Source organism: Mesocricetus auratus, unplaced genomic scaffold, assembly GCF_017639785.1.
Source record: "Mesocricetus auratus isolate SY011 unplaced genomic scaffold, BCM_Maur_2.0 Super-Scaffold_15014, whole genome shotgun sequence".
Taxonomy (NCBI): domain Eukaryota; kingdom Metazoa; phylum Chordata; class Mammalia; order Rodentia; family Cricetidae; genus Mesocricetus; species Mesocricetus auratus.
The window spans coordinates 49852740-49877645 of NW_024429186.1; the positions used below are offsets into that span (position 1 = coordinate 49852740).

The window sequence follows — 24906 nt, forward strand, 5'->3', positions numbered from 1 at the left end:
ACCTCCAAGCTAATTTATATGTGTTTTTTTTATCAGTTCCACCACAACAAGCAATGAATAAATGCTGCCTTCTCTCCAAAGTCATACCAGCATTTGTTGTCATTTTAGCCATTTTTAGTGGAATAAAAAGAAATCTCAAAACAGCTTTAATCTGAATTTTCCTGATGGCCAGGGATGTTAATGGTTTTCAAAAAGTATTGCATAAGCACTTATATTTAATATTATATTTAATATTTTGAGAACTCACTGTTTAGTTCCATGCCATAATTTTTAATCAAGATGTTTATTTTCTTAATGTCTAGAATTTTTGTTTGTGTAGTTTTTTTGAAGTTCTTTAGGAACTTGGAAGACATGGAGAGAAATGCATAAGATGGAGCCCTGTCTTGCAAAGTTTCAGAGGGAAGAACCACTTGTTATTTTGAATTAATATCCTGTGGATGTGGTGAACCGAGGATGCAGAATCAGCTGTGATTAACAAGATACCAGAACTGCTGACATGAAACCTTTATGTTACTGGGACAATTGATGCTGGCCGGCTGGAGCTAAGAAATTAGTGGTGATTAAGAAGAGACCAGCATCTCTGGTGAAATCTTCTGGGAAGTGTTTCCTGAGAACACAGAGAACATGTGTTCCAGAGCCAGTCAAGGTTGTCATCCTGCTGGAGCCAGACTTGGTAATGTATAAGGGTCATCCAAGTGGTACTAGTTCTGAAAGCATGAAGCAGTCATAGAGAGAAGCTGGGGCTTGGCACTGTGAGAGGCCAGGAGAGGCCATTGGTGAAGGTGCAGCCTCGGTGGCAGTTGAAGATTCAGGACTGAAGGGGTCATACAAGGAATCTGAGTCTTGGCACCATGAAGAGAGTCTATAAGAGGCTAATAATGAATGCGCAAGCCAATTACAGCAGAAGACTCCAATATTTTGGAGATGCCAGTACCATGGGAAGACCACCAGGAACAGCAGCAACAGTAGAGAAGAGCCAGTGAGATCCTAGAAGACAAGTTGTGTGTGCAGAGCCAGAAAAATGACCCAAGCCCTTTGGAGGAGTCCAGAAGATTGTGAGTGGATCTCAGACATGGAATTGTTGGAATTTTGTTTTACTTTGATTGTGACTGTGCCCTTATATTTCCCTCTAGAAGTAAAACCATATTTTACTAGAGCCCACAGTTGAGAGACTTTGAAGTTTGAATGACTTTGGATTTTAAAAGAGATTGGTTACTAAAATTTTAATGTGTTTGAATTTGTAAAGACTGTGGGACTTTTGAAGCTACTAATGTTCTTAATGTGAGATCTTGTAGATGAGTAAGAAAGGAAAGGTTGTGGCTTAATAGTGATGTGTTTGGTTATCAAGGTGACAAGAGGTCAGTTGTACTGACTGGTGTTGTGTGTAAATTTGAAACAAGCTATATTCTTTAGAGAGGAAGGAGCCTCAGTTGAGGAAGTGACTTGATGAGATCCAGCTGTAAGGCATTTTCTCATTTAGTGATCAGAGAGGGAAGGTCCAGCCCATGGTGGGTGGTGCCATTCCTGGGCAGATGGTCCTGGGTATTACAAGAAGTTGGGCTGAGCAAGCCAGGGGAAGCAAGCTAGTAAGCAGCACCTCTCCGTGGCCTCTGCATCAGCTCCTGCCTCTGGGATCCTCCCTGTTTGTGTTTCTGTTCTGATTTCCTTCAGTGATGAACAGAAATGCTCAAGTGTAAGCCAAATAAATCTTTTCCTCCCCAACTTGCTTTTTGGACACAATGTTTCATCACAGCAATAGTAACCCTAACTAAGACAAATGGGAACACTAATTTTTGGAGGAGGCCAACATTGTCTTGGCATTTCATGTTGTTTATACTTTTATGATGGGGTCAATCATATGGAGTTAGGCCATTGTTATGGTTTCTTAGTATGAGTATCCTTTTCACCTTTGTTTAAAGAGTATTCGAAGCACTGTTTACTGTTATCCCAAGTTGTCTGGCTGGCTGGAGAGATGGCTCAGAGGTTAAGAGCACTGGCTGCTCTTTCCAGAGGTCCTGAGTTCAATTCCCAACAACCACATGGTGGCTCACAACCAAGTTGTCTGGCTATTAACTTGCTAAATTATGCTTAAAATTCAGTTTGGTAGGACATCATATTACTCCAACCTCAACTAGGTCTAGGTGCAGTTTGGAGGAGCAAGAATCAAACTTTTGTGTAGTTTGAAGGTTCTCAAAACAACCCTCAGAACTCTCTAGAAGGTTCGCAGTGTTTTAAAGTGTCCTTGCTAAGGTTGTAGAGAAATTGAGGATGACTTGGGGGAACTTGTGCAGGATTCAGAAACCTCAAACATCAGGGTGGAGTTACGGTGGGGGTGGAAATCTCCTACTTAGGGGTGGCACACAGAACACAAAGTCCTCAAGTGGCAGGACTGAGAGTCTCTACCAGAAGTGGCCTATAGAGTACCGCAGAACAGATGTCAGACTTCTTTGGCAATTTTCACTCTAAAATATGTGAATATTAATGAGGAAAGTCTATTAAATCCTTGTTAGGATATAGAAATCACAAATAGATGAGCTCCTGCTTCTGACATAGGTTGAGTCCTATTATAGACCATGTAATGTAACAGTATTAAAAGCCCAAAAGGAATTCACTGAAAATTAAATGCAATAAAAACAAAACCTGACAACAGTGTGACTATGAGAAGATGTGTGAGTGCTTATCATGAAATTCATGTATTTTTTAAAAGAAAAAGATGACAGATTTGGGGAAAAATCATTTGTCCCAGAACTACCATGATGGTGAGACATAAAAGTTAATGTGTAACCCCCAATGCACTAAAAAACAAAAAGCAACTGCCAGAAAAAATGTCATTCATTGAAAGAAATTTTTTCAGTTCTAATGAGAAGGATGCCCAGTACCAAGCTGTGAATTTCTGTGCAAGATGCTGCATCTAAATGCCTGACCATTTAAATTTGTAGTTTTAAAGTGATATATAATGCTTGTCAACTATATATTTAAAAATTTTTTCTATAAGGCCTTAAGTTAATAATATTTACTTGTAAAAATGGGTATGTAAGAGTGTATAGAATACTATTTAAAGAGTTAAGAGAAGAGTGTCTGAAAGATAGACAGATAATTCCACAGTTAAGAGCACTTGCTGCTCCTACAGATGACTTGGATTTGGCTCCCAGAATCCACACTGGGATCCACAGCTGATCTGGAATGATTTTTAGGCCTCTAAAGCCATGGGGTATGTGTGAAGTATGCTTACACATACAGGCAAAACACACACACACACACACACACACACACACACACACACACACATATTAGGAAGAAATTCTAGAAAGAAAAGAAAAAGAAAGACTATAATCTCTAGGTATATTAGTTATCTTTCTGTGTTAAAATACCATGACCAAAGGTGATTTATAGAAGAAAGAATTTGTTTGACTCATGGTTCCAAGGGAGACTCCATAATGACAGATGAGCTATAGCATCAGGTAGTCAGAGCTTCAAGCTGAGGGGTAACATCTCAAAAACACACCCAGGAAACAGAGAGAAAACTGGAAGTGATGAGGCTATAAACTCTCAAATGCTGTTCCTAATGATTTTTTTTTTTTTGGTTTTTCGAGACAGGGTTTCTCTGTGGCTTTGGAGGTTGTCCTGGAACTAGCTCTTGTAGACCAGGCTGGCCTCGAACTCACAGAGATCTGCCTGCCTCTGCCTCCCAAGTGCTGGGATTAAAGGCGTGTGCCACCAACGCCCGGCCCTAATGATTTTTTTTCTCCAGCAGGGATTAATCTCCCCAAACAGCACCACCAAGGAGGGATTAATATCCAAATACCTATGCCTGTGCAGGATATTTTTCATTCAAACCACTACACTGGCTCAGCTAAATTCCAACTGATCTTTTGCATTGTTACCTTGAATAATAAGAATGAAACAGGACATAAGAAGGAGTGGATCCAGAGAATTAATCCTGAGACACACATTGAAATAATGACCTTATAAATTCTAATGGGTTTATCATAAAATTTCATGTAGGTCACCAAATAAAGGTACCTTTCCACACAGTATGACCTCTAATATATATTTCTCTTGTTATATTTATAGGTAAAACTGGTAGCAAAGCGAGGAGTTTAGGTTCAAGATATCTAGAAACTAATTATCTCTGTGATACACACACACATTTACATGTGTTGAAATATTTGCTACCTTATTACTTCCAATACTTTATATGGTATGAGTTCTCATAGGTTTATATGTGGCCATATTTTTAGTAAAATGGAATCAAATGTATCATCTTAGTTTAAATCACACAAAGTTATAGATATCAATGGTAAATTAAAATTACAGATGATATGTATTAGATGACCCCATATTTGTGGCTCTCCCTTTGCAATACCTACAGAATTATTAATTCAGACCATTGCGAGTGTTTTTCTCTTTTAAAGTATTTTTCAAAATGACTGATCATGTGTTTTAATTTGACTAAGAAGAATATTCTACAATATGATCCTGTAAGACCGTGAAGCAGTTCACAAAAGGCATCTAACATTTATCATGTTCCTTTACTAATTGGCTTTCACTGTGCATGAAGGATTAATCTATTTACTTGACAAATATTTTATTGAGAAGTCAGTTTCCCAGCCTAATATATATTTGCAATTTTGTGGAGCCTATGTCAGTATTTGATAATGTTTTTCCTCTTGATAATTTTCAAAAGGTCATAAAGCGTCTGTTTAGCTTAATATGAGAACAGTCATCTAGTGATGTACAACATTAGCTTTTATGCTTTTGTCAAGAGAACAGATTTCAAATCTACATGTATAAATTAAGTCAACCTGTTGCTGTTTTTATTAACTCATGAAACACCTTCTTTACAAATAAAACCAGCTCAAAGAATCCCCATATATAGGCTCTAATTTCATTATTAGTGCATAATCTTTCTGCTATGTAAAGGCATATACATATATGCATGCACACGTATATTTGATATATTTTACAAGACATTTGAGCATATATTGGTTAAGTCCTGTCCTTTTATACAAACTCTTTCAGTAAACATTCCACATGTACTCACCATATAGTTATTAAATACAACTTCAGCACAGTACTATTTCACCTGTAACTCATATTCGAATGTTGCCAGTTACCTTGTAATTGACAGAATTGACCAAACTTGTGGTTGTTAATGCTCAGGTCATGGACAATTATGCAAAGCTACTTGGAAATGGCTTTCCCTGGGTCCCCCATGAACAGCGTCTACATATCTTTTTCCTGTTGTTTCTTATCCTGAACCTACCTGCTGTTGCAACTCAATTTTTGGATGTGAGTGTACTATCAGCAAGACAGAAACACAGGCTGGTTTGGGGGGTTTTCTTTTTTGTTGTTGTTTGTTTGTTTTGTAAGCTTGAGAGTTCAGAGAATACAAAATATTTTGAGAATTAGTTAATGTGGAAAACATTTTCTGACAGGAAACAAATAATGGAATTTTGTCAGAAGAATTATATTAAAGTGGAATGTCAGTTTTTCAGTTGTATCAGACTTGAACACAGAGAAAAAACATGCCATTCTGTGTAAATGAAGGAGGAATTGAGAAAACTATGAACTAGAACCAGTAAAGAACAGAGTAGAGCAAGATTTAATTGTTCACATGTTCTGAAGCTCTGTGTCACACAAAAGCCCACACAGGCACCTGAAACCAAGTGACTGTAGCACAGAGCTCAGGCCTTCAGCCTAAAGAGGCCTATGTTCTGAAAGAGAAATAACAGATGTGAAACGGGTTGTAGGAGTAGACAGGAGACAAGAGGAACTCAGCTTCTAGATGAAGGAAGTAGAAATAGGCCTAAGTGTCGGACCAGAAATTAAAGGTCAGGACAAACTGTCCCTAGCAGTTGTATAGGAGAGGTTAATTCTTGGAAGATATCCTCTCTGGCAGTTGTTATGAGATAAGTTCTGCTCTGATGGCAATCAAAGCATGGGAAAGAACTTCAAAGTGCATGGTCTGTTATGTTTTGACACTAGGCTAGGAAAAGAGAGTAAACAAGAGCTTCAGGAGATAGAGAATTTGAGGAAAAGCTTTCTATATTATTTTGAGTGGCAGATTTGTTTGTTTTATTTGTTTCTTTAAATTTACTAATTTAAGCATTGGTTAAGGGACATTGTTACAAGGGAAATTTTTTAAATTAAGATTTAAATAAAATTAATGGTTTTGTGTGTAGACCTGGACTTTAATTCATGACCACAATTTAAGAAGTCAGCCCTAGAAGAAAGAACATCCTTGGAAACATGGGGTAAATGGAAGTAAATGCTTGAACTTACAGAGAAAAAGGTCTTGTGGTAAAATGAGGGAATTTGATGCTTCATAGAAGCAACTGATTAGATGATAAGTTCTCCATAGTCATATGAGGTTATCACACCTGGAATTCCTTACTTCTTAGACACTGCTAAATGTAGGAGAATTCTCTGATCCTTAGGTAATTTTAGATTTTCCTACTTTAAATATTCCTTCATAATAACAAGCATCCTCAATCCTTGCCTTTATATAAACAGTCATCCACTCTTGCCTCTGAGTTATATATTTGGCAGCAAGAATGCTGGTAGACATGTGAGCACCCAGGAAACACTGAGAGGAAGATAGTTGATATGCACAAACTCAGAGCTTCATGGATCAATGTCACACTTTACTATCTCTGCCATTTCTAGTTTAGGCAACATCTCCAACCAGGTGCTACCATTAGCAGTAGCATGAACAACTTTTCTAGATGTTTTTCATAGAATGTAACTTGCACTCTTTCTATGGTATGAAACAAGACACTGTTTGGGAATTTCTCCTTAAATTAAAATTAAGTCTGAACCACTCAGCACCTGAACTGTACTTATTTGTCTGGCATTATAAGTAATTCACATGAAGAACAGATAGATAATCAGGCCTGAGATTTTCTGTCTTGATCAAAGACATGAGGAAAAAAAATATATATGTATATATCTTACAATGATCACCCAACTTTATATTATCTGTTGAAAAATATCTAGAAATAAAAGTTTTTCCTCAACCTCAAAGAAAATATTAGAAGTTAATATTTCTATGTTAATTTTCGACTTCTTTATCATTGATATTTCCAGAAGTTATTCCTTGATACTATCTCATGTGTTATCATCTACAGAGTGTATTCTTAGGGGCCTTGAAACACACACATACACACACAGATAGATAGACATAGGACACTTTGTCACTTTGTACTTTTTCTTTGAATGTGCCTATTATTACTATTATTATTATTATTAAACAAGCAATCACTATGTAGCTCTGGTTTGCCTAGAACTTGCCTAGAACTTGTATACTGGGGTGGCCTCAAATCACAAACATCTGCCTGTTTCTACCTTCCAAGTGCTGGGATTAAAGATGTGTACTACCATATTCTGGGTCCTTTTTTTTAGCATATTCTTAACAACCTGATAATCTTTCTGAGCATGGTAATGTCCTGCCTCTTTCTCCAATGTCCCTGAAGTTTTAATGAATGGCAGGTAACTATTTGCTAAGGCGAGGTTCTCAAATAACAAAATATCAAAATCATGAAAAGTTTTGAGAAGGGTCTGTTCTGGAAAATAATCTAAATCTCTCCAACAAGTTGTCTAGTGATGTTGCTGCCTCTGCTGCTGATGCTGGGCCACATTTGAGAGCCACTACTCTGAATATAGACATCATCATTTTGATATCTAAAAGTAGCAGTAATTTCATGCATTATTGACAATAGAATCTAATCACCTAGTCACTATGAGAATGAATTCATGTCATTGTTTCCAACACAACTCATTGATTCCAGTATTTACAAGTTACTAATAAATGACCTACTTAACAACACTCTAAATAATGCAAATATTTGATTTGTCATGCAGCATTTGTAAAAACATTTCTTCTTGATGTTTTCACAGTTTTCAGCCTGTGAAATTTATATATAGAGATGCAAAAATATTTTAATTGCTATATATTAATTTCACAGAGTAATGAATTTTGTAAGTTTTGCAAACTTGTCTCTAATGTACTATGTCATATTGTTTCTCTGTTGTCGAGTTTGTCCCGCTTCTGTCTTATTCTCTTCCCATCTACAAAGCTAGCTTCCCCCACCACCTGTTTACTTTGAAGCCCCTCCCTAGACTGTACATAAGAGAAAAAAAAACTCATGCTACTATTTTTGTAAAACTGGCTTGTTTGGCCATGAAGTTAAATATTTACAGAGTTTAGGTTCCATGGGAACTTCTTTTTTTTTTTAAGATTTATTCATTTATTACGAATACAGCACCCTGCCTCCATGTACACATCAGAAGAGGGCGCTAGATCTCATTACAGATGGTTGTGAGCCACCATGTGGTTGCTGGGAATTGAACTCATGACCTCTGGAAGAGCAGTCAGTACTCTTAACCTCTGAGCCATCTCTCCAGCCCGGGAACTTCTTTTATACTTGTCTAAGTATATTCTTTTATCCACCTTTTTAAATAGTCTGAGTTCTGATCTGTTCATTTGTTTTCTTGGTAAGATTATATGAATCATATGTCATATCACCTACTTCATCTTTGCATACCTTGATTATTTTTATTAATTTGTTGAGAATGTCTATAAATTCCTCCCAGATTTAACTGTTTTATTCACCCACTGAACTATGTGTCCCCTTTTTTTATTAAACGTTTTAATGAAAAATTTTTCTCATACAACATATTTCGATCCTATTTTTCTTATCCCAATTTCTTCCCAGATCATCTCCTGCTTACCCACTCAAATATATGGGGTTTTTTCTCTCTCCCTCTACAAAAAAGAAATAAGTATGAAGGAAACAAATAAACAAAATCAAAATGAACAAAGAACAGGTAATAAAAAATGCCAAAACAAAGCAAAATGAGACAAAAAGTCTACAAAAGTAACATTGATTTAGATTTATATTGACCAACTACAAGCAGATATGGGGCCTGGCATACAGTGTGGGTAATATACCCAGTGAGAATCCATTAAAGTAAACTGACTATTTTTCTTTGCCAGTGGGTATCAGTTGCAAATAACTTCTTGGTTAGGAATGGGAGCTTTATTATCTTCCTCCTCTAAGTGCTGCATTGATTCCATGAAGACCAGCCTTCAGCAGTTTAGGGATTGAATGGAATTCACAGAGTCCTTGAACTAATAACTCTTGATGTTTTTATCTGAGGGAGTAAAACTTAATTCTCTGGAAGGGTTCTGTGGTGTTGTCTACGTAGCACTGATATGGGATACCCTTCTCTATGCTGAGAATATGCACTGCTTTTATTGGCTGATGAATAAATCTGTTTCAGTCAATGGCCAGGTAGAATATAACTAGGCAAGAAATCAAAACAAAGATGCAGAGAGGAGGAAGATCAAGTCAGAGGTGTCATGTAGCCACCAAAGGAGTATCATGCTGGAGCATTACTGGTAAGCAACAGACTCATGGCAATACACAATTTAATATAAATGGGTTAATTTATAAGAGACAGCTAGCCAGTAATATGCCTGAATCTTTGAGTAAATAAATTATAATTAATATTAATCCCCTGAGTGTTTATTTCATAAGCAGCTGAGGTAACTGACAGGTGGGATGGAAAGAATGGCATTACTATTTCTCCTGTTTACCAAGTAAAGTATCTTTCCAATAGTTCCTAAACATCAGATATGTTTTAAGTTTAGTTTGTTAATACATTGTTTTGTTTTACAATGCTACATTAGACAGTAGGTTTAAATGATTTAAACCTATTTCTCTTGTATTGAAATGGACACAAATATGATTATAACATTTTTTCATCTTAGGAAATGAAACAAAACAAACAGTAATCCCATGTTCCTGAAACTTAGGCAGCAAAATTCAGTATAGAATATTAATAAAAGTCTGTGTGTTTTGGACTTGTATCAAAATAATTCAGAAAAATGTGCCTCTCTCAACAGGACTTGTATTGCATTTACTATTTGGGAATCTGAATGAATAAGGGAGCTTGACATGACAACTGTGATACAAATGAGCAAAATCCACTTGTTTATGGGTATTTTTAATATTTCTGCTATTTATTCTTCTTTCATACAATAGACCCTGACCCCAGACTCCCCTCCCTCCACTCCTCCAAGTTCTCCTACCACTAGGCCTCTCTACCCCAAATCCACTGATATTCCCTTTTCCTTCATAAAGAAGAAGGTTTCCCGGGAATATAAATCAAGACAACATAACAAGCTTCACTAAGACTAGTCACAAACCCTCATATCAAGGCAACCCACTAGGAGGAAGTGGGTCTCAAGAGCAGGCAAAAGATTCAGAGACACCCCACTTCCACTATTAGGAGTCCCACAACAACAACAACAATAACAATGACAACAAAACCAATGAGGTGGAGAGGGCTGGGGATGGGGCAAGCCCTGAGGGGATCTAACTTGTTTATCTTCTTAAGTGTTAACTAACAATGAAGAATACAAAAATGTGAAAGAGCAAAGAAAAATTGAATCGTGTCACTCAGTTAAAGGCCAGTGCTTGCCTTGGGGCCGTTAAGGCCAAAATAGCTCCAAGAACACCTGTGTATAACCAGTCAAAGTAAATGAACGCATGACAGAACAGTGGAGGCAGATGGTGCCTCACCATTTTATCAATAAATGGGCCACAGACAGGTTGAAGAATGGGTCAGGTAAAGAGAAGTATTTAGGTGTGAGCTAAACAAGTTCCTTGTCTGAAGAAATAGCTTAGAAGAAAAACTACTGAAATTTTAGAAGTGGATAACTGGATAAGAATTGGATGTAGAGTACAGTGAGAGAGATTGGCAGAAGGAACCTGTCATTTGAGAAAGGAAAGACCATAACTCCAGAGACAAGAAACCAAAAAACAAACTAGAGCAAGACATCTAATACAATGAAGTGTTTCAATAGAATTACTCTCACTATTTCTTCTTTCTCTTTACTTTTATTCTTTTCCTCCCCTATCAAAAGGAACTCATTAAGTAAACTGCAAGGTGGCATTTAGGTGACAGTACTGCCTATTTCATTTCAGTCTCATTATTTGTACTAGTTTTTCAATGCTTCATAATCACTGCCATAAATATTAAGTAAAAATTATTTAAGAAGGACTTAAAAAGAATTATGCTGTCCCAGGAATTTCTGCCTCCAGATCATTAAATAGCTGTTTCTAATCCTATTTTTTAAACATCTTAGTAAGATATATATGTATGTATGTATGTATGTATATATATATATGTGTGTATGTATACATATGCACATATATATGTATATAACCTTAGTCATATTTTTGCTTCTAATCATTTATAGGTATTTTAAAATTTGATAGAAATGTGAATAAGAATACTAATTTTGAGCATCAAAGGGCTGGCAAATGGTGCTGATTAATATGCCCCCATTTAAATAGCTAGTGATAGATAAGTCTTTACGTTATGTAAAATGCCACTTACATGGTAGCCATACTGTGAAAATATTCTTGTATATGGCATTTATGTGGCTATTTTGGTAATTTATAAGCATCCTATGTTTCCTCTTAAGATCAAACTGAAATAGAAGGAATGAGAAGATAATGATGATAGTAATGATAAATAAATCTACTTATCTGGATTTTCAAGGAAGGACTTGCTCAAAAACGCATAATGTGTGTCTACCTGAAGTAACATCCACCTTGAAGTTTCATCTGTGTGCAGTTGTTTTATTGAGTAAGGACACTCAGAGAACGATTACAATTTAGCCACATTTGAATTAAACAGTTTGAGTGACTACTGTGGTGATTAACTTTAAGTAAATTGACAAAATGAGTGCAGCCTTGATACTTTGCAATGAAACAGAACTCTGACTACCTTTTAGCATCTAGTTCTGCATTCAAATTATTATGGGTACTCTATTAGGCCTGCTCTAGAAAATGATGTAATTTGTTTTTGTTGCACTACTGCTAGTGAACTTCCACTCTAGTGGTGACTAATTGGCCATTTGAGTGCCAAAAGGAAATGGATATATAATGATTGCTAGTATATAAAGAAAATGAAAAAAACAAAAACAAAATTTTGCAATTCTCAACTATCCTATAGCACCCATCCTTTCTGCTCTTAAAGCATAAGTTTTATGATACACAGTATACATGAATTTGGATTACTTCTTCCTCAAAAAAAATTAAGATAGATTTACTACTCTGTATTGACTCTTAAAACTTTACAACTAATCACAATATAGTAATTTCTTGTTAAGGCTACTTATATATATGACTGTCTCCATTTCCAAGATATGAGCAAACTGAAAAAATTAATGTTGTGTTAAAATATCTCAAGTTCATTGACTGCCTTAGTGCAAACAAGTTTCTTAGCTAGCTGTGAACTCTTTGGTAACTTTGGTGTATCATTTGGTACTCAACAGAAAAAGTCAAGATCTTTCCGTTATGTTCTATTTTTTCATCATAAATTTTAGTTCTCTTGGGGATTCTATCTTATGGGTTATTTTGTGATGCTTTCAGTGGAAATGCTTGAGATATCAGAAATACAATACATTTTTTTCAAAATCCTCTCATGATTCATCCCATAGCACCCAAATTCTTCACTTGGTTTTCTGGGGCATGAGACTTAGGACATTTACCACAAAGTAGCAGAACTTTGGTGGGTACAACCAGCCTCCAGGAATGTGGCAACATGCATGCAAGCATATGCAAGGCTTTGAGCACCTCTCCACAAAAGCAAACTCTACTGACACACTCAACTGTTGTACCCCATTCAACTTTGTTTTTACATAGCCCTTATTAGCTTTCTGAAGCCATTTCTAATATCTCATTTCCTCCACCTTCCATCTTTCATCAGAATTGATTATCTGCTGAGTTCTGATACAAGTGAAAAGCACCCTAACCTGAAATCAGGTTCCCTTTAAAGAATGGAATGTTTAACAGCTGATGTCTCATGGTCATGATATATTCTGATGACCCATGTTATGCGCAAGTCAAAAGCTACACTGGTATTAGGACTTGTGTGTCTGTCTTATCACCAATACCCATGTACTAGTAGAGTCTGACAATCATGTATTGTTGGTTACTTGCCTCAGGCTCTTCTTCTATCTCATTTCCCCCAGTGAACCTCAACACTATAAGGCAGTAAAACAAAATCAAAGGGAACATAAACATTGCACACTGAATGTGAGTCAACTTACTTTCCTACCTGCCAGTTTTTAAATAACCAACATGGAGACTTAATATTAAAATGGTCTGATAGCTCAGGCTTATTACTAACCAGTTCTTAAATCCATTTCTATTAATCTATGTGATGCCACTTGGCTCATTGTTTTACCTGTCCTCCATCATATCTTGCTCCCTCAGTGTCTTCTGATTACTCCTCTGACACCACCCTTCATCTTCCCAGCATTCTTTCTGCTCCAAAAACCCTGCCTAGCTATTGGCTAATCAGATTTTTATTAACAATGAGAGCAACACATTTCACAGTGTACATGATTGTTCCACAGCAACTGAATGTAAACAATTTATATCTGCAAAGCAAATATATGCTTTGAAATGCCCATTTATGTTAAGGTCAATGAATATTGTTGACTAAATATGTAAAATAATATATAAAAAGGAATTGTTCTTGACTTTGGACAATACAGAAGAATGACAAGTGGCATTGCTCTGAAACTGTTCATCATCCCCAGAGGGTGCCTAATTATAAAGGAAAAGATAAAATATACCATTGTTAATTCCATTTTATAGCATTGCTGATGTAATCTATTTCTAACTGTGTATTCATTTACAATAGTGGGGTTGGAAAACACCCCATTTCTCAAACAAATATTTAATTTCCTTTAGCAGAGCATAGAAAAGTCAATGCCTTATTCATTTGATTGTACTTTTAATGACTTCTGTGTCGGTTTCTCTCAGTAACAGTTTGTAAAGTTTTTTATCCATAATTTCATTGAGATCTAAGATGAGGCGTATATGGAAAGTCTTTTCACTATTTGTATTCACTAGTTAATTTTCATATTGGGTATTTTGGTTTCACATGTCTGTGCACCATATGTATGCCCACAGAGACCAGAAGAGGCATCAGATCCCCTGGAACTGATGTTGGAGATGATTGTGAGCTGCCATGTGGATGCTGGGTATCAAACCTTGGACTTCTTGAAGAGCAGCCAGTTCTCTTAACCACTGAACTATCCGTGTAGCCCCAACTTTTTTTTAATAATCAGCAATTTGGATTGGTAATTGGAGGTCACTCTATCTCATTGTCTTCATGAAACAAATTCTTAGCAGAAGTCCAACAGTTAGCACATGATACTTATTTCTAAAGAGATACTTTCTCAGTTGCTGTGTTTATTGTGTTATCTCCATCAGGTTTTTTATTGTTACACTACTACTTATTATCTATCTTATGGAATATTTTACCACAAAAGAAATCTACTTTTCAATATTTTACTAGTTCTTCTAGTTTTTATACAGTGTGTTTTCATCATAAATGCCCCATATCTGAACTCTTTCCAGATTGACTCCTTATTTACTAACTCAACTTTGTGTCTTTTGTATTCAAGAGTATTTTGTGAAGCCCATATATTCTTGGATATGTGACCTTATGTTGGAGTGTAGTAGACTTGTCAAGCTCTACACTCATATAGAAAAATGACTCTCTTTTTGTCAACAGTTGACAACTGTCCATAACTCCTAAGTAGGGGATAGGACATAGTGCTCAATTCCCCTCTTCATGCTGGAATTTGACCTGGCATGGGCTTGCATAGATTTTTTTGCATGCTGTCACAACAACTGTGAGTTCATTTGTGTAGCTGCCTTGCTATGTCCAGAAGCCACAACTTTTCTGTAGTCATCCACTGCCTCTGGCTCATACATGGTTTATGCTTCTCCTTGCTTGGTGACTCCTGTGATTGGGAGATGAGGATGTGCCATACATGTTCCATTTAAGGGACATATATTTTAAGAACTTCTTCAATCTAAAATGAACATATTTTATACATTTAAGTTGATATCCTCAGTCAAGACACAATCACACAATTTTCTTCTATGGAATCCACAATCTAGACTTCTTACAATCTGGTACTCTGTCTCAAGCCTAAGACAAAGAAGCAATCTATTGTGTGCATATTACAATACTTCCAAACTGACTATTCAGAATAGACGTTAGCTTCACACCAAACTTTTACACTCACTGCCAAACTAAAGGAATACCTTTCAGGGTCCATCTCTTACAATTGATGATACATTGTACAAAATATAAAGTTCTCTTAGGATGGTGTTAAGAGGTTTTCAATATTTGTTTAAGAAATGACATTTGGAGAAAAGGATTTTTTCCTCTCCTTTTCAAAGACTACTTTAGTGCTCTACAGTCTCTTAATTCCCTGGTTATCTATTATACTTCCACACTTATCACAGACTGATATGAACAGGTTGAAATCTTAAATGGTAGCAGGATATGACCTTAAGTTAGCATTGTTAACTTAATTGTTAGCATTATTGACTTTAAGTTAGCTACTAAAAATTGTTCACTGACAAAGAGAGTGTTTAATTATAAATGAAGGAACTTGTCCCACAGCTTTTTAAATATATTAAAAACTTTATATTTTCAAAGCTCAAACACAGTTGTTAACAATCTATTTCTCACAGTGGCTCTCTGAGCGAGCCTAGAACTATCACCTCCTATTTTTATGAAAGACACACTTGACCCATAAAACTCAGATAACCCCATCTAGGTCCTCATAGAGATGAAAAGATCATTACAAGTTGTGATTTACATATGCTAGTTTTCAGAGCTAGTCTCTTAGATTTCTGAACAAATTGAATTAGAAAGTCTAATACATTTTACTCTCCTGATAACATAGATAAACATATCTCATGTACAAACAATTATATTTTATTTTGTTTGGATTATTTCTCTTCTGTGTCCATAATCACTTGCTTAGATACAAGGAAAACATAAACAAACATAAAAAGATTTCTGTTCAGCTGAGTGACCCAAACTCCTTATTCTGATATTCTTTGCCTTGAGATGAATAAACAGACCTACGTTTTCCTTTTTTTCTCTTTTGATTTTTGTATCCTTTGGAAGTCTAGTGTTATTGACTCAAGCTAACTCATTGAATGACTATCTTTGACATTAAATTTATCATTTTTGCATTTCACTAAAATACATTTTTGATTGTATTGTTATAAAACACTGTAATTATGTAACATTTAATCTTATAGATTGTAGCTATATAATCTTTAATCTTTTTCCTTAGGATCTACAAATCACATTTTCATTAGTAAGACAGCCTGTAACATACAATGTGAATATTGATTTCACTTTTTTATCAGCTTTTTTTTTTTTAGTTTAGCAGTTTCATTCCAATTTGACTTATTAGTGGGAAGTGCTTCTGGTATCAAAAATACTTTAATTTAGCCGGGCGGTGGTGGCGCACGCCTTTAATCCCAGCACTCGGGAGGCAGAGGCAGGCAGATCTCTGTGAGTTCGTGGCTGGGATAGACCGACAGCCTCCAAAACAATACAGAGAAACCCTATCTCATAAAAAACCAAAAAAAAATACTTTAATTTGTTTCCATTCAAAGCACTGAACCACACAATAGTACTGTGTATTAAGTGAATCTGAATCACAAGATCATCTAAGTGTTTGTTACATTGTTTATATATGTCAATCAACATCATTTTGTAAAGCAAGTTATTCTTAATAGTACCCAAATATAACCTCATATTAGTATGGAGTTATTTATTAAGCTGATGCATATACTTTATTTTATCACAACTATGGCTATGAGTAGAAATTCCATTTAAATTTATATATTTATTTTTGAAATGAGGTAAGCATATGTTTAGAAATGAACTGATTTATGTAGGGTTTTTTGCTAAAAATTAAAATGTTCTTGGTATTTTTCATAGTTTTTAAAGAACAATCCTCTGATGCCCTAAACTACCTTGTGTACTAAAGCTATTATTGCATTTAAATTGTATGTATACAAAATCTTGTATCAAATACAGTAGCCAAATATGACTGCTTTTTCAATTACATTTCCTTCATGGAGATACTAGATTTGGCTTCAGTATTTCTGAGAACATAGCACATTACTCTAGAAAGGAGAATACTTCAATGTATCATCATTTTGCAATACAGTACCTACTAATAAAGATATAGTTCCACAAAAATAAGATTCAAGGATTGCATGTTATTATGAAAAATCCAGTAAACAATAGTATTAAATGTACTGTAAATATTTGTCTTCTGATTTTTCACTATCATCAAAGCTGTATTTTCTAAACACTGTTTTGTGAAGTTCTTGTGTGTGATTCAGTTTTCGTGAAGCTTGTAAAATATTTCGTGTGTATATGTGCCTAGTTTCCCTAGACTCGTGTGTCACAAGAATTTGATTAATGAATTGTAATTACAAATTGTTGAAAATAATAACCTCATACATTCCTATAAGATCCTGGTGATTTCTGTGTTGTTCATCTCAAATAATTAAGGCTGAACTGAGTGTCCGATCTTGACAAGGACCTCATGACAATGTTCTGAATACAAAAAGGGATACAAATGTTTTTCGTGTTTTTTTACTTCCTCCAAGACACAATGCATGAGTCAGACAAAACTCTTTAGATTAACTAGGCAGGAAACTTAGATAACATGTGCTTTCAGATTAAAAACATACTCATCTCCTGTTCATCATGTGCACAAGTACAGTCCTTGATCTTCCCAGGAAAAACTGAGGGAACCTGTGTTAGCACCAGATATGTCATGCAAATGATGTTGTGTAGCCTCTTATGTCTACAGGTCTGCTACAGACACTTGAGTGCTGATAGTATCCCTGTGGTTGCAGCTTTGAGGTTAAAAGTGGGTGTCCAATATTCTATTCTGATACAGCTCCACTGTATAAGTTACATTTCAGATGCAGTGAGTCCAATATTGAGGCGAAGAGGCATACAGACAATAGTATAAAACAGAAATGTGTGTTCATTTGAGAAGCTGCCATAACAGAACTAATTTATTCCCTGTTGTTTCTACACTTTCAAGCCAAATCCAGGCCCCTAGAAAGCCGTAATTCCCACCCTAGTCACCTTATTCCACCATTATAGCAGATTCCAATTGTCACTCAGCACTTACACTAGATCCAGAATGTCCTGTTTTGAGGCCATAAGCATAACAGGCATTCTGTGCTATTTGCAAAGTGTTCTTTTGGTCTTCTTCAAGAAAGAGCCAGCATAGTTTTAACTGAAACTATCTATACACTGTGGGATGAAGAAGAAGAAAAGTTAGGGGAATGTTTTCCAGATTCATCATACCCAACCATAAGTTCACATTTGGAACATGTCTAGAAATGCATTATAAAAATTAATTTATTCAAGTCTTACTAAACCAGCTTTGATCAGTATGCAGAATATGATCTTAAAAGAACTTTCCTTAATGCAAAATTTGTACAGCATGTGAGTTGCTTGGAAAATTATGGAGTAGTAAAAGCAGAGTATAAGAAGGTATTAGGTTAGATGATCCATATTGTCCTGTTAAAATTTAATTCCCTATGATTTTAAGTAAACCATTTCCATGATTCATTTAAATTCCGTTGCAATAATATTTGGTCATAGTATGGCCTAGGTAAAAACAATTGTGATACTTAGATGGTGTTGCCAATGTGATCCTCCTGGGATTGAGAGCATGTCTAGGAAGCATTTTTTAAATGCTGTTTGATGTAAGAGGGCCCAGTACACTGTGAATGATGTCATGCCAATGCAGGTGGGCCTGGATTGTATAAGATGAGTTGCCAAGCAAATCAGAGGAGTGAGAAAGCCAGTAAACAATTCTGTTCTTCATGGTCTTAGCTTCAGTTCCTGCTCCAGGTTCCTGCTTCCTTCAATAATGTACTGTAAATGTAAGAGGAAATACAACTATTCCTTCCCCAAGTAGATTTTGGTCAGTGTTTTACCCCCCAACAACAGAGACCTAACTAGAGCAGCAACTGTGAGTAGATTTCAACTATTATTTGTTTTCTATTACTGTCAAGCGTTGTCTAATGTATATAAATCAGTGTTGAAAATCTTTAAATGGGTTTTGTTTAGACTTTTTTTCTCTGGAGTACCTAAGATTTATAGTGCACATGATGAAAAATTAGCAAAGGAACATATGCTCATTCCATTTTGCTTTGCTTTATTATTTCAGCCCAGAAATGATTACCTTGAGCAACGGAATCCCCACAATTATGAAGGTAACACTAACTCCTTGTGGAATTTTTGTTTTAGCATTAAAAAAAGGACGATTTTGGATCACTCCTGATCCTTATCACAAAGATGACAACATCCAGATTGGGCGTGAGGTGAAAATATCTTGCCAAGTAGAAGCTGTCCCTTCTGAAGAGTTAACATTTAGTTGGTTTAAAAATGGTCGCCCACTAAGAAGCTCTGAGCGGATGGTTATTACACAGACTGACCCGGATGTGTCCCCCGGAACAACAAACTTGGATATCATTGACTTAAAATTCACGGACTTTGGAACTTACACATGCGTGGCCTCTCTGAAGGGAGGAGGAATATCTGATATCAGTATTGACGTTAATATTTCCAGCAGTACAGGTAAGAGGCTCACTCGTGGTGCAAAATGCCTTTACAATAATTTGAGTTTGGTGACATTAGAGAGGCTGAGAAGTCATTATTTTTGAAATTAAATCTAAATATCTAATAAATATCTGAATTGAGATATTGTTGCTTTTTTATTTAGATTTGCATGAGGTTTTATAAAAATTGGGTAAATAAAGTCAATAGCAGTGACAAAGTTAAGCTTTAAGTAAAATTATGCCAGCTTTTTAAAAATTTTTACATTAGCCACAGTCCTTATGGCAGTAAAAATATTATTAATAAAGTTAAACCAGTGACTAAGGCTGAAGCCTTTTTCTAAATTTAAAATTCAACAAAATTATGTAGATCTAAGACATAAACCTTGAGAGTTAATTTAAGAGTATTAAAAAAAACGAAATGTTTCTTCTACTACTAGAAACCTTTTGTTAAAGTTGTTGTTCAGTGCGACCACTTGGAGAATACAATGGTACTATGACACCTCAACAAAAATTGTCAAATACAAAAATATATTGGAGGGGAAGCTAAAAATGAAAATGTGCTGTCCTTTTACATTGTCTAAAGTGTTACCTCTAGACTTGGAAAAGTCCAGTGTTTTTTGGAGAGGATGTGGTAGGTTAACTCTCGGGATATTTTAAAGACCTGTGTGTACTTTGTCAGTCTGTCACCAGATTGTTTTAATTGGAGATTCTCTCACAGTTGTCGGTGAGAACTACAAATTTAGCTCACAGAGCTTGGCTACAGGAGAAAAGCTCCATGTTTGCATGTGCTTACGAGCCTGCTCTTCCCTTTCAGTCAGGCAGCTTTTGGACTCTTTTATGCCTTTGATTCAGATGCAACTCGGTGCCTTCTCTTGGTTCCCAATTGCAGTTCATGCTGTATTGATTTTGCCACTTATAGTCCATATGAAAGATTTGTTTTTATAAATTCTTTGTTGTAAAGTTTATATAGTTTTTAATCTGATACACAATCTATGTGAAAATAAATTAGAACATTGAAAGAATTTTATTTGTGCATGGCTCCTATCCTAGCTTAGGCAAAGCCTCTTTATATCTACCTGATCTCTAAATATTTGGACTAGCATGATCAGATAGATTTATTTGTGGTTTTGATGGAAAACTGTTGATACATACTTATTCAATCAACAGATATCCATGGGCTGCCTACATTAGTGTGATAGGCTACAGAGTACTGAGTGACATCCATGTAAGATTTCCCTGTAAGAGTAAAAAAAGTTCCAGGGTCATTTGCCCTTATTTTTGAAGGGTAATTTTTCAGAATTTTCTACCCTTAAAAATCATCCTGCTTTCTTTGTTTGTTTCTCCTGTTTTGTTCACTCATTTCTAGTTTGGGAACTAACCAGTGCACGCACACACACATACACACACACATACACACACACACACACACACACACACACACACACACAGCTTTTATTTAGCAGATTCATTTGAAGGATAGGAAACATGGCTCATTGGCTGTTCAACTTAAACATATTAGAACAGAAGAAAAAGGAGAATTGTTAAATCATTACTAGAATATGTTCTGTTAGTCACTTAAATATGGTACCTGCATGTGACGGTTTGAAACTAGGTATTGTGGATGACAAAGACAAAATCCCCAACCTCCATTTATAAAATCGCCAGAGTTCTAAAAGTTGGTCAGAGAACAGATTTTTGTTCAACCACAGCCTAATAGACATTAGAATAATTGTACTAAATCATCTTCACTATATGTTTGTTTTCTAAAGATCACAGCACTAGAAATAAAAGCTATATTAAGATTTCTAGAAACATACTCTATGCCTTCTCTTTCTTGCCACACACAAATCTGATGCTTTTCAAGGGGGATTCTGTGAAGACTAGATTTCCTCTGTACTGTGTTCAACACAGTCCCAGCATTAGGGAAAATACATGGCACATAGTTAAAACCAATAGATAATTGTTTAATACAACTGTGATCTAATTTATGGATCTGACACTCTAGTGTTATTGTCTTTTTCATTCTACTTCTGTAGTACAAGCACTGTTGGCCCCTCTTGCTCTTTCTCTATTTTCCACTGACATGACAGTAGATACATGTATAATTTGTTTTAATGTTTCAGTTTCAGGAACATATAGGACACATGGATGTTGTAATTTGTCTGGTAAAACTAAAAATATAGATTTTTATCAAAAGCTGTTAAGGTGCTCACATGACAAAATCAGTGGCTTTCATTTGAACACACAACTGTTATGTTCATGAATCTGGACACCCAAGAAATTGTATTTTGAGACAAAGACTAGAGAAGATAATTTTTAAACTAACAAGTATTCCCTTCGTGCTGAGTCTAGCTTGTTTATCACGTTACCTACAGTGCAATGATGCACCAGGTTCATTTACACAGTTCTCATAGCTAAGATTTTATGATTCTACTCATACCATTTAAAAGATTATTTCCACATCATAGAATTCTACACTCAACATGGTGCTTCAATATGAAAACAGACATGTTACAAATCAGTTTTTGATTAAGGAGGGTCCACAGGTTATGTCATAAAAAACGTCTCAGACTATTCCAATATAATAAAACCCCTGAGAATAGAGAGGGAATTTAGATAAATTGGTTGAGTAAGTGAATGAAAGAAAATGGAGCAATGTGATTCCATTATAGAAAACTTGCACTACAAAAATGATAATCAAAAATGCCTATATGTGTATGCCTTCTCAATTTGGGGTTTTTCTAATTAACACCATTTCAGAGAATTTAGCAATGGCCAGGTGGTCAGTGGTTTTACTATATTTAAATATTTTATATTAAATTTTCACCATTATAGGGTGATTTTTAAAAACTCTTCCTAAGCCTTCTGAGCCTGGTATTACACAGGAGTCTAACATTAATTCTCAGTTTTTACTCTGTTTCCAGGGATGTGTACGGGAAACTTAATAAGAGGAGTGTTTGTTGCCATGATAACTTTCTGCATAGCACAGAAATCTTTCTTAAATATCAGACCCATAGTCAGCATATGTGTTAGATGACACTTAAGGATGGACTGAAATCGGAAATATCCCAGAAGGCGACTTTTAGTTTGCAGAATTATTAATGGTTTTAAAAGACAATGATTTAGAAAAACTGTCAAGTTATATTTAGAAAAACTTTGGAGAGGCTACATATATATATTTCAGGGTCTATTCATACATTTATAGGATACTAAAATGACAGTATACATGACATAGATTATATATTATTTTCCATTTACTTCAATATTAACAGACACACACAAAGTTCTATAAGTTTTGAAATTTTCCTTCTATTAACCAGTTGTTGCTTTCTCAATTTAAATAGCCATTCATTTCTGATTCCTTTACTAAATCCTCCCACACACTAGGCTCTGTACCATTTGGAGATGGTTCAGACAGACATTGCTCTTAGACTACCCAAGCAGAATACCCTGCCTGATCTAGTGTATTGGAGCCAGACACTTTACTTGAACTTTGACCAGACTTCTGTAGATGCTCTGAGTGCTTCTGTGATGTAGATACAGGACAGTCTCACAGAGAGTTGAAATTTGATTTGAATTTTAAAGGAAGCAGAAGAAACAAACAGAGGATGAGTAAGGTCTCGGAAGTGGTAAAGCTTCTTCTTGTGTCATGTTCATAGCATTGGCATTACTCTGAGAAGAATCACATTAGCTTACTTTAGTCTTAATATTTCATTGCTGAAACCATATTTTAGGCTAGACGTCAGGTAACCTAAAGTACTTTCTGTGCATTGTTGTAAATGTCTGTTCTTCCTTTATATGAGAATAATTGGTAGAATAGGATTTCAATTTCCATAGGTTTCCCTTTAAAACATCCTACTGCTTCCTTCCCCCACTTCATAGTGAGGTCTTTGGTGCTCATCAGCTTGCATGCATTTCTTCACATGACTCAACAAACTTGTGTGTTTATAGTAAACTCAGAAATATGTACACCAGGCCTTGAAAATGAAAACAAATTCGGTTTTCTTTGGAATTCGTGGGGAGACATCTGGTGAGTAAATACAGCAGAAGATTCAGCATGGGATTGCAGGAGTGTGTTTCTCTGTTGTTTAGAGTACAAGGGGATCTCATATTACAGGGAAAGTAACAAGGGTTTGTGGGGTAAGCAAGATACAAAGACACAAGTGAACATGCGCAGTGATGACCACCTGGAAATGACTTCACAATGTCAGGTTGCTGCTGGCCATCCAGTGACTGTAACTCTGGAAAAGAGCAAGTGTCTGCACACGTGAAAGTATAGTGCTTGTGAGCTTGGGACTGCGGTGCACAATGAGTGAGAACCAGAAGTGAACATGAGAGCAAAAGAAAAACTGATTAAGCCCATTTCACTGCTTTTGCTTCTTTGTTCCTTTCTATTTCAAAAGGAAAGGAGGAGTCCTGGGGAATTTTTCTGATTAAAAGTATGTGTCTACATAAAGACTATAGTGAGGGGTGGGCTGTTTGCCTTGGTCAAAAGAAAGCACCTGCAGTTCAGATTTATGAATTAGTGCCCAAGTTACTAGACAGAGAAAAATAGTTTCTGTCTTTAATCCCCAAAACATAAAAGCTATGAACCTTGAATTGATGATGGAGCCAAGGGTTGGTGAAGAGTTGGGTAGTAGTCCTCATCTTCTCCAGCTGTGCATTTGGTTCAGCTACCACATTCTACTCTTGTATATTCTACTTAGTATAACAGCTAAGCTACCTTGGTGAATAAATGGGCATTGCTGCACTAAAACCTTATTTTTCAAAAGAGGGAACAAGGATATGTGCCCAGTGGTCATAGGATGCTGACCTCTAAGCTATAATATGGAAACCTTGCTCATTAAAATAAAATAACTAAACAAATGGACTGTGTAGACTTGCTAAAAAATAAAGATGAACTGCTATTATTTACCTGTAAAAACACCATTATATTCTTTGTAAAGATTGGTAGAAAGTCTGAGACTTCCCTTGTACTTCCTTCAAATGCATATTTTACTAAATACCTTGCTAAGCTGTCTGCCATCTGCTAGAGTGGTCCAAACCATAGAACTATGGAATGCCGCAAGTATGTTTGAGATCATTTTGTGACTACTCAAGTCCTCAGGTCTTATCCATAACATACAATTGTTTTCCTACTGCTATTATGTTGCTTATACCTCTTCCATCCCTCTGTTCATGTAAGCATATATGAACAGAGAGATGTAATACACACACACACATACACACACACACACACACACACACACACACGCACACACACACAAGAGTGCCTGAAAAGGAATAATATAAAAACCAAATAACTACAGCATTACTAAAAGTGAAATAAAAAACTTTTGAATCTCCTGGTTAGGAGGCCATTTCCTCTTTTTTATGCAAATTAAATCAGTCTTCCAGT

General features: G+C 35.8%; 1 protein-coding gene across 3 annotated transcripts in view; it reads left to right on the forward strand.

Annotated features, from left to right (window-relative positions):
- Mdga2 (MAM domain containing glycosylphosphatidylinositol anchor 2) overlaps window positions 1–24906 on the forward strand; it is an 819241-nt gene that overhangs the window by 592237 nt on the left and 202098 nt on the right. For all 3 annotated transcript variants that reach the window (XR_005876310.1, XR_005876311.1, XM_005072803.3), the window contains exon 7: window positions 19198–19527. Coding sequence is in view for 1 of the 3 variants with exons in the window: in XM_005072803.3 (XP_005072860.1) it covers window positions 19198–19527 (330 nt within the window). In the remaining 2 variants the exon portion in view is untranslated. The remainder of the gene's footprint in view (window positions 1–19197; window positions 19528–24906) is intronic.